The sequence below is a fragment of the Solea senegalensis genome, linkage group LG5, assembly GCF_019176455.1.
Source record: "Solea senegalensis isolate Sse05_10M linkage group LG5, IFAPA_SoseM_1, whole genome shotgun sequence".
In the NCBI taxonomy this organism is placed as follows: Eukaryota; Metazoa; Chordata; class Actinopteri; order Pleuronectiformes; family Soleidae; genus Solea; species Solea senegalensis.
In genome coordinates, this window is record NC_058025.1 from 11,051,921 (window position 1) to 11,062,545 (window position 10,625).

General features: G+C 45.6%; 1 protein-coding gene across 1 annotated transcript; it reads left to right on the top strand.

Moving 5' to 3' along the window:
* Positions 1-1,540: 1,540 nt before the first annotated feature.
* gadd45ga (growth arrest and DNA-damage-inducible, gamma a) lies at positions 1,541-3,122 on the top strand. Its single transcript, XM_044025384.1, has 4 exons — positions 1,541-1,712; positions 1,827-1,928; positions 2,041-2,251; positions 2,397-3,122. The coding sequence occupies exons 1-4, from the start codon at positions 1,660-1,662 to the stop codon at positions 2,508-2,510; spliced, it is 480 nt and encodes a 159-aa protein (XP_043881319.1). The 5' UTR covers positions 1,541-1,659; the 3' UTR covers positions 2,511-3,122.
* The last annotated feature ends 7,503 nt before the right edge of the window (positions 3,123-10,625 follow it).

Below are 10,625 nucleotides of genomic sequence, written 5' to 3' on the forward strand. Positions count from 1 at the left end.
TCAGCATGAAGCTAAATGGAACGCAGCCGTCATTAATTTGATTATTTACACGTGTGCTTTTCCTACTGTGACCTGTCAAAAGTGGCTGCTGCTGTGCAAAGGCCCCATTTTCAAGTTTAGGTAAGACTGGTGTGTGTGTGTGGGGCCTGGGGGGGGCTGATGTTGAGTATAAACACAGATAAGATAAAATTACCTGATAAGAATACTGGGCAGCGGCACGTGGCGCTTTTCGGGGTGGGGTGTGATTGTTGAGGGGGGGGGTGTCTCGCGGGCATCTGCCGCGGGGCTTCTGAATGGAGTGGGGTCATCAAGAGCGCACTCGTACACGTCTCATGAAAAGACCAGGGGCAGGTGGAGGACGTTCGTATTGTCGGGACACAAAGTCGCCTTTGTTTTGCTCTCTCCTCTGAGGAGGAGGAGGAGGAGGAGAAACGGCGCGCGTCAAGACAAACTGGCAATTACGCCTCCTTTTCAGTGGAATAACCAAAGAAAAACAAAACAAAAAAAAAGTGTCGTGTGCCGTGGCCACACGCTGTGCTGAGCCCCTCACACCCCGTGACACACGTCGCCTATTCCGGGTCAGAACAAGCTTGTGCGGCAGCTCAGTGACTCCTGCCAGGCAACATGCACGCACACGTTTGGTAACCGGTAGGAAGGATGCATGCAGGTGTGCGCAGGTGCATCATTGAGCTGTCTGTCAGAGCGGGACCATGTCAGAGAGAAGTCTGCAAATATCACAACAGTGATTACCCCCCCCTCCTAAGCTAGGGGGAAACCCAGACTCCAAACGATCTTTCCAGTTTATCATGGGGACAGAGAGAACTTTGCAACTGATTTCACAGCTTTAGCATCTGACCCCCCAGTGATCTACATATCATATTCAGTTGTCACTGAAATGGTCTAATGGTCGCCCATATTCCCTCGGGTTTCATAACTGTCATGTGAAAACAGTTAATGGTGCTTTAACACTTACATAAGCTGCAGGTTCCTGCTGCAGCACACTTGTCTTATGAAAGAGGTGTTTATTCATCTATTACCTGTCAGTTACAACATCAAATCTGATCGTTATATCATTTGTTTTATAAATGTTTTTAAATGGCCTTACTTTAAACCCATTTTTTGTTGCATTTTTTTAAGGATCTTATCTCAGCCACAGTGAAGCCAGATACCAATTTCAAAACTTTATTTAACCGTAAACACATCAGTCTATAGAGCAGGCATGTTTTCCCCTGCAGTAGTGGGTTCAAGATTTACTGCGTTAATAATTACAGTGACATTTAGTTTTTTTGTACATTGTGATGATGTTGACACGGCAAGGACGCAGCAGTGGTGGGTGAGTGAGTGAGTGTGTGGTGGGTGAAGGAGGGTGGATTTCTTGAAATATTGTAATCTTGCCCCCACGTGGGGTTGTCAACAAGATCAGCGCAGGAGCCGGGACTTTTGTTTTCCTCGCCCCGGCTGCGCTGAGCCAATGGTAAGAGACACGAGCAGGAAAACACCGCCCTTGCCGAGAAACAACGCTGAGCTGCTATAAAAACACCCACAGCCTGTTCAGAGCTCAGAATAACGCTGGAGACTACACCGAGAACATCACACACACACACACACTCACTTCTTACTCTGCCGTGAAAAGAACCCGATCGCGCTTGGATTATAACTATGACTCTGGAGGAGATTAACGGACAAATGAACACAATGGAAAACGCAGACAGGTAAGCGTCTGACGCACAGATAGATGGCAACACAACGGAAGCTGTCGCTCTATAGCAGTGTTTACGCGAATGTGCACAGTTGTCTGATGGTGTGTGTTTTCCCCTCTTGTGAAGGGTGCAAAGTGCTGGCGCAGCCCTGGAGGAGCTGCTGATCGCCGCAAAGAAGCAGGATTACCTGACAGTGGGAGTTTATGAATCTGCTAAAGTCATGAATGTGTAAGTATTATATGTCTCGAGCTCATTTTTTTTTAAATACAATTCAGCGTTTTCTAAAAGTACAGTAAACAATGGAAGGATCATATTTTGACCTCTCTCTCTCTCCCCTCAGTGATCCAGACAGCGTGGCATTCTGCGTCCTCGCCACGGATGAGGAGTACGAGTGTGACATCGCTCTTCAGATCCACTTCACCCTCATCCAGGCTTTCTGCTTCGACAACGACATCAACGTGGTGCGCGTCAATGACATCGAGCGCCTCGCGGACCTCGTGGGCGCCGACGAGACCGGCGAGCCCAAAGACGCACACTGCATTCTTGTCACGGTACGTTCCGTGGCCGAGCACCCACTCAGCCAGTGAATCATGCATGCATCACTGCTCTGTCTGAGTGTTCTGCTGCCAAGTTGCTGCATAGCTGTGTCTGACTGTCAGATCTTTGAATATCCTGTCCTTTCTTTTCCAACATCAGAGCCCCAGTGCAAACCCGTGGAAAGACCCTGCTCTGGATAAACTGAGCCTGTTCTGCGAGGAGAGCCGCAGTGTGTATGACTGGGTGCCCGCCATCACTCTCCCAGAGCGCTGAAGTTACCACCAACTTAATGCTTCACATGCTGATGATGAAGACATGATGAATAGAAAGTCAAGGAGCTGAGCTTCTGTCGGGGCATTGAGCCTTTCTGCCTGACTTTTTCGGGGATGAAGAGGCCGTGGTTGCAAACCCATCCCACCCCTTGCAGTTCAGTCTGGGTCAGCACATTCTGGTTCTGGATTACCCGCGAGGAAGGGGTTCAAGTTGAGGGGCCAACTGTTGAACCAGGTGCACATGGAGTGGACAGAGAGCTTGATGGCCAGAGGAGTTGGATTATGCTGGTAAAGATGAAAGGTGACTTCCTCTAGTGGGAAAGAGATCAGAGAAATAAGGACTTCTGAAAGTGTGGAGCCAGCATGAATCTCACCAGAGAGAGAACAGGCTGCTTCTGAAGATGAAAAAAAAGGCCTAAATGGACTTGGACAGCGATCAGGATGTTCTTGGGAAAAAGCAGACGCTTTGCTTGCAAATCCTGACGTCGGCTGTGTCTGTATGTGGCACGTTAACGTGGACTATTGTTTGCTTTCACACATGCAGACCGAACAATGCAATATGAATTGTATTCATTTTTATTGATTTGCAAATAAACGTTTGGATTCAAATGCATCCTCACTTGTCAGATGTTTTTTTCATTCCCCTCCTTTTGTTTCAAGCTTCGCAGGCCGTCGGCAGTCAGCAAATCTAAAGTTAGCCTCAAAGCAACAGAGCGTGGGAAGTCGCAGCATATTACACTGACGTAGAATTACCAGGAAGTGATGCACCGATTCTACACTGTGCCAGTGGAGAAGGAAAGAGAAGAGGGTGGGTGGCAAATACATGGAAAGAATAGATAACAACAAGTTAATGCCTTAGAAAGAGACTAAATGGAGGAAGAGAGAGTAAGACAGTTACACCACATGATGCTTGTGACATGTGCCATTTCCAGACACTGATCTTATTCCACTAGACCAGCTGCCTTATGCACCAGCTTGCACAATCACTGTAGCCAGAATTGAGGCCGAGGCAGGGGGAGGGCTGCAGGAAAGAGCTTTCTTTTGTTTTCTGTTCACTGGCTGGCAGCTGGGGTTAGAGGGGGTCTGTGTGTCAGTGTGTTTAGCTATCGTTTTGTGCATCCAAGTGGAAAGGAGAGGCTGCACGACGTTAATAACCCACTTTTGCTCTACTGCATGCATGTAACACTGAGGTTAAACTCAGCATATTATCAGAGATGCAATATTCTGCAACCGTTTACACGTTTAGTGCAAACTGGTAGAAAAAAAAAGACAGGAATTGGTGCTGAGGTGCAGAGGAATAAGGGTCAGTCTGGTACGGCAGTTGCAGGTGTAAGGGGAAGTGTGTGCACTGTGGTCGGCCTCACATGAAGCTGACAGTAAAGGCCGGCCCCCAACAAAGACTGCAGACTTCAGAGGAAGTCAACTTGCTTTTCTTGACAACACCTTGGGCTTCAGCCAACTGCTGGTCATAACCTGAATATGTGCTCTTACACACACACACACAAGCACAGAGGGCAGTCCCTCTTCACTGACACTGATGTCAGATAAGTTCTCAGTCTTCCAGGAACAGAGGAAGCTTTACTCAAGTAGTGGAGTTGCAACAAAGGGACTTTACATGGGCACTAAAGCCTGTACTTGCAGTCATATGATAGAAACAGATGAAATGTCGTGAAAATCACCTGTAAAAGTTCCAGCCAGCTCTTGCAGGGCAGCCTGGGACACAATGCCAAATGACTGAAAACAGTTTAATGTTAATGTTGTTGTTTTTAAATTTGAAGTCAACATTTAATCCCCAGATAAGTGTTTTCCAGAATATAAATGGCTTGACTTTTGTATTATGTGCGGACAAAAGAGAGTTGGCTCACTTTATGGCAGTTAATGTAATACTACTTTCTCAACCTACATGGTTTTTGTGGCAGCTCATATTCCCCTCTGTGTTTTCATAACCTTATTTCTCCATACACCTTATCTGATATCTAAAATATGTATGACATAAACTTATGCTAGACTAAAAACAATAAAAAAAATCATTTTTTAAAAAATCCTATGGTCCTTTTGGTTAAAAGTGTATGTGGGCTAGCAGGGAACAACGACAACAACAACAAAATACTCAGGCAAGTGGAAAGCACTTGTTGTTGCAGCCTCTGCTGATACTGCATGACTGCATGAACTTAAACAACTTCTCCGTGTGTTGGCTGTGGTGCCAAAGCCTGAGGCAAGAGTACAGACTGTCGAGACAGCCCGACTGTCTGCAACAGGTCTGAGCCAGAGATCTAGTGCTACGATAGATTGAAGCAGGAGCAAGAGCAGTCACGTGTGCTCTCACTGGGAAACATTAGTGTTTTCAACCGGGACACAGAAAGATGGTAAACATCAAGCAGTGACTTACACCTGAATGTTTTCTTGTGCTTTCTTGTAGAGTTTAAAGCACAAATGTGTCACTTTCAAATGTGAACAAAATGTCCGTCACATTCAAACCATTGTCAAATGACTTCCCACAGTGCCGATTGTCCCGTCACCTCCACATGACTCTCTCTTTGTTTCTCGCAGTGTTTAGATTTAGTGTCGCCTGATGACAGGAAGTGATTTGTTTTATGTCACAGAGAGATGGCGGCAACAGCGACATTGCGCTAGCAAAGCAAGACGGCAAGAAGGTCAATTACACTGCTCAAAAAACCCGGTCGTTCATCATTTTGATGGATTCGACGCTTCCCGCCCCCGACAGCTCCTGCCTGCAGGTGTATACACACAAATGCACCCATAATGAGGTCTGACAGTCAGTTTACGTTCACGTAAAAAGTCAGATTCTAGTCGGACTAGGACAGTAATGCGGTTTTATTAATGTCATGTATAGTCTGACTAGCTAGTGGAGCTAGTCTTAATCGGACTAACATACCTGGCTAATGCAATTCATAGTCCGATTAATCGGACTGGAGTCGCCACAAGGAGACGACGTATAAGCTGAGGAGGCGGCGTCTTTCTTCGGACAGCACAGCAACCACAAGAGCCACGCTCGATCTAATTTGTATCACGATTAACATGTACAGCAGGTACGAAACATACAGAACCAAGAATCCGTTTTTCTGTGACGTAAAGGTCAACTGATTCACTGCGCACTAGCTTAGAGAGGGATACGGCACCACCTACAGACGTACACGACCAATAAATCACTTTTCTCCTCCACATGTATACTCAGACTCTGCAAATCATCCGGTTGCCTGTCTTCGTCTGACTCCAGCCGTAGCTGGATTAAACTGTACTTGTGAACGTAGACAAAGGACAGGAGCACACAGAGTCTGTTGCATTCTTTCTGTTCTCAAAGACCAAAACAGAGGCAGAATATTAACATCAACAATGATGGAAGAGAAATCTAATTACTGGAAAGTAACGTTTGTAGTGGGATGGTCTGTCATGCTTATGGATTGTCTTGCTCACGTGAAGCTGAAGCCTGCAGTGTAGTTTAGCATCAGTCAATCAACTCACTGCAATCAGGTGTGTGTGGCACTGATTGGCGTTGATTAAGCCCAGGTGTGGGGAGTGTTCATATACCCTGATTCTCCGGCACTCTGTGCTGACTCATTGTCTCACCTTCAGAGGCAGTGAGCGCGTCGCCCTGTGGTTGCTTAAGTTGTCGATGTATGTATCTATAAATGCTGCCTCAGAACTTTGTGTGCGTTTGATGCCAATTGCCTGTTTCCCGGTGTATAACTTGCTGAAGAGTTTGTTGTGACTCCAGCCTTCTGGGTCATCAAAGCAGACTTTGCCTTTTTGTTTCGTGTTTTCCGGGTCTTTCCACAGCAATACATCATAAAATCATCTCTAAATATTCATTCACAAAATGCACACACTATGTTATCTGTTTGTTATGTGTTGGTTCTGTGTGTTGTTTCTGTTTTGGTGTGGGCTACTGTGTGGCAATGCTTCTTGGCTGGACACAGACATTTCTTGGAGACTGCAGAGTTGACTTTCACTCTTGTAGTGAAGCCAGGAAATCAGGTGTTGACTTAAGGCACATATGAAAGTGGTGGGCCATCAATCGTCTCGTGTAACTCTCGGCATGAGAGAGCCTGTTTTCCTGTACTGTATGTCAAAAATCGTTGAAACCTGTAGAACGAAATTGGACGAAACTCCAATGAAGTTTCGAGATGAATGTTTTACTTACTGACTGTGCAGTATTCTCAGCATCTGTCTGATTTTTACTGGATGCACGTAGTGACAGTAAATCTGAAAACTCACAGAGACTTATATTCACTTGCATATGGCAATGATACTGCAGATATTGTAAGCCTCACTGACTGCTCAGAGAAAGATTCCTGGAATGGTATTATAATACGATGCGGAGCTCGCTGTTGGACCATTTTAACCCGAGAGAACTGTTACAGTATGTGTTTCTAAATCAGGATGCCCAAAGATTCCCAGACTTGTGGTTCCAACTGTAAATGCTAAATGCTTCGGAGCGACTTTGGTAGAGTAATCCGCCCTTTCCAGAGCCTTTACTTTCATGGGGAACTGTGGTCCCTTCTTCTCATTCCCTTCTCCATCTCACTTACAGTAACCACAGTAAGATGAGATTACACGATGAGCTGGCAGGCAGCCTCCCCTCTCACCCCACCCAGTTCTGAGCCTCTCTCCCTCTCCCTCTCTGTGTCTCTCGCGTGGCCAGATTGGTACAATGAGCTCATGGCCCAGCTGGCTGTGGCAGGCAGTATAGATAGATAGATAGATAGATAGATGGCTGGCTGGTGTTGGGTGTCTCTAATCTAAGTATGTGTCACTCACACATGAGGAATGAGCTGCACCCTAACTGCTTCTGCTGTTTCTGTTGCTCACCTCACAGTGAGCTCACTCCTCGGAGGCCGTGTGGTGAGGCAGCACAATGTGCCTCTTTAAAAACGTTCTTACAGTTCATGTGCAGGGAATTTCTTATCACTGTGGAGGCCTGGGTGAATCCAGGACAACACCATATTCACACACACACACACACACAGAGAGGTGGCTGTCTGTCAATGTGACCTGACCTGAGTGATGAGCTCTGTGGTTGGTGTTCAGATGAGGTAGCCGTAAAAGGCTGATGTGTACACATAAACACACACACACACACACGCAGTATCTTCACACCTGGGCACCTGGGATGACCACAACGCACAATGAGGGATGAGATCACATGATCCAGAGCTCTCAGTTCAGAAGTGATGACTGCGGGGTTTTCTCAGTGCAGAGCCTATAATCAAACAGCTGTGTGTGAAACAAGGTGAAAGCAAGCCACAGCACACACGCCACACACACACACACACACACACACACACCTGACCTCAATTTCAGAGCACCGCCTTTCCCTCTTCATTGTGGATGAGATCATGACACAAACTTAACTGCCATTAATGCCATGTTTATGTTTGAATGTCCAAACCAATGGGACATTAGTGTTAAATATAGGCTGAGCAGGGAGAGTGTTTTCAAACTGGTCAGGACATATTCATTCGGATGTTTGTTTTCAAATTGTAAAAAAAATTGCCTCAGGATTTCATCAGGATGTTTGTTCAGTGTCCGATTTGAATCGATGAAATGGGCAATTTATGAGTGCAATGGCAATCATGTTACCGCCACACGGGAGCATGTGTGTGCCCGTGCTGAGCTTTTTGTTATCCTGAAGCTCTGGTCACCAGGTTTATAATACATATTTTATGAGCAGCGATAGCAGTGGCCTTCTGTAAACCTCACTAGCTAAACTTAGATTGCATGAACCCTGTCCAGATTTCTAATTCGATCCCAGCTCATGGCATTACACATGACAAGAACACTGTAGTTGGAATAAACATGGACTACTTAACCAAAAATACTTCAGAAACACGAACAACACTGTAGGTTGTGTAAATAGAAGTCTAAGAAACAGACATATGATGCCAAATGCATTGATCAAATGAGACTTTGGGCTTGTTGCTATGCATAAACGGGAAGACTGTTCTGGAAAAGCATAGAAAAAAAGAAGACACATGAAAGGAAAACTGAAAACACAACAATTCCTGTAAATGTATTAGCTTAATTAAATGGCATGTAGTGAATGAAAAGAATTGCACGTTACTTCTTAGTCACACATGTCCGCTCTCTGTGTCTGCATTCTGTACATATTTCCTGGCTTTTCTGTGGCTGGTTTTTCTGGCTGGGGTGCGGCAATGCTAAGTGATTTGCCAAATATGGGGAGCAGCCTGAAACCTTGGCCTGGGCTGACACATTACTGGCATAGTTGAACTTATCCGTCCAGAAGCACATGTGCTGGAAGACATTCCAGGGACCCCCTCACATACAGTATGTGAAATAAAGCAGCAAGCCAGCAGGCAACACCCCGAAGGAGGAGAAATGAAGAGAAGCTGCTCTCCATGCACACACACAGAGACACACACAGATATGCAAATAAAATATGTGCAAGTTAATTGCACATCAGATGAGAGGCTCTCTGGAATGCATATGGAGAGGCGAGACAGCATGTCTGGGTTGATTCAAGGCTCGATAGAAACAGAAAACAGACGGATACAGACACATGGCACGGATGATTCACATTCCAAATTCCATCATGCTGATGTGTACGACCGCTCGAGTGGTACGAGTGGTTTAAATAGCGATCCAACTTTCCAAACGTGTGAGGACCCGAGACTGACGCTGGCTATTTCTGTTTTTTTTTCTATTCTGATTTTGTGCATGTCTGTAAGAAAAAGAAACACGTCATAAACCTCATGTTCTCACTTCAAGGAGGCTCACGGTGTTTTTGTGATAAGATGACTCTTCCTAAGAGAGAGGGCTACCAATAGGGCGGAGCCAGACACACACAGAGAGAGAGAGTAATCAGTTTGACAGTGCACATGCTAATTAGAAAATCTCCAGAGAGGCCGGGGCAGAGTGAGTCGTCAGGAGAGGACAGAAACTGAAGGAAACATTTGAGACAGTAAAGGAAATAGCCTTGTTTGCTTGTGCTGTGGGGTCATTTGACAACAGGTCAAGGTTTTACGGGCAGTGATGATGCAGCGGATCATCGCAGCAGCGTCTTGTTCATGCACAAACAAGTTTACTTTTTGAAAAATGATCCTATGTGTGTGTCGTTTATAAATACTCAGTAAGTGTGTACATACACAAACACATGCAATGCACATGACAAGAGAGTCATGTGATCACCCCGATGGAATATTTGATGTTAAAATGACAACAACATGTTTTCAGGATTCCTTCGCCCCTTGTGCAGCTTCTCTCGGAAGTTTAACAACATGATCCTTGAGCAACTGTTGCCTAACACGCGTCAGACCGGGAACGGCTGACCATGTCCGTTGCAACATATCTTATCTAACGGTACCTCTACCCCCAACATCAGCCTCTGAACACTCACAGGCGGATCAAAACAAACAGCAGCTGGCTGCATGTTCGCACTGTTTGTTTTTACTGCCGGCAGCAAACAGGAACAATGAAACACATCATGCATATGTTTTTTTTTCTTCTTTTTTTTAAAGAATACTTCACAAAAACACAGCAAAAGCAGCTTAGATATTCCTTCATGCATGGGAGAACACTTAAAAGTATGTATACGCGCCGTAGTAGTGTGCATGTGCAGCGTTTCAAATTGAAATTCCTCCCAGAGGAGGATGTGGAAGTGCAATTAGAATTTTGAGCAGGGTGTAAAAGGGAGAGGGCTGTTTTTCCAAGGACTTTCTAAGGGAGTGATGCAATTGCCACTCTTCCTTGCACTTGATTTTTTTTTTTTTCTTTCGTGCAACATACCATACTTACCCTAGTAACACAGTGGGGCTGCATGGCAACAGTGGTGCAAGTAGGTCCCACCTCCTCCACACATTCCTGTGCATCGGAATTTCTCCATGCAATCGCACAACTGGTATCTATACATCCAATCAAGACGCATGTTTATGTGCGGTGCCCTGTTATTGATGGAAGAACAAAAACAAGCTCTTTTTGTTTTTGCCGGTGTTGTTTAATCTGCAGGGATAGAAGGGGCTGGCAGAGGAGAAAGAGAGGAGGAGGGGGCTGGAGGGGCTGTGCTCTAATGCTCATGTAGCAGCCAATCACAGTGCAGGATTAGCAGGAGGCAGGCATAAACACGGGTTGTTGCTGTTGG

Excerpts from the sequence above, each read along its gene's own strand:
- gadd45ga (XM_044025384.1), top strand. The coding sequence starts at position 1,660 with ATGACTCTGGAGGAGATTAACGGACAAATGAACACAATGGAAAACGCA. Across the intron at positions 1,713-1,826 it reads ACAATGGAAAACGCAGACAG|GGTGCAAAGTGCTGGCGCAG; the intron begins GTAAGCGTCTGA and ends CCTCTTGTGAAG. Across the intron at positions 2,252-2,396 it reads CACACTGCATTCTTGTCACG|AGCCCCAGTGCAAACCCGTG; the intron begins GTACGTTCCGTG and ends TTCCAACATCAG.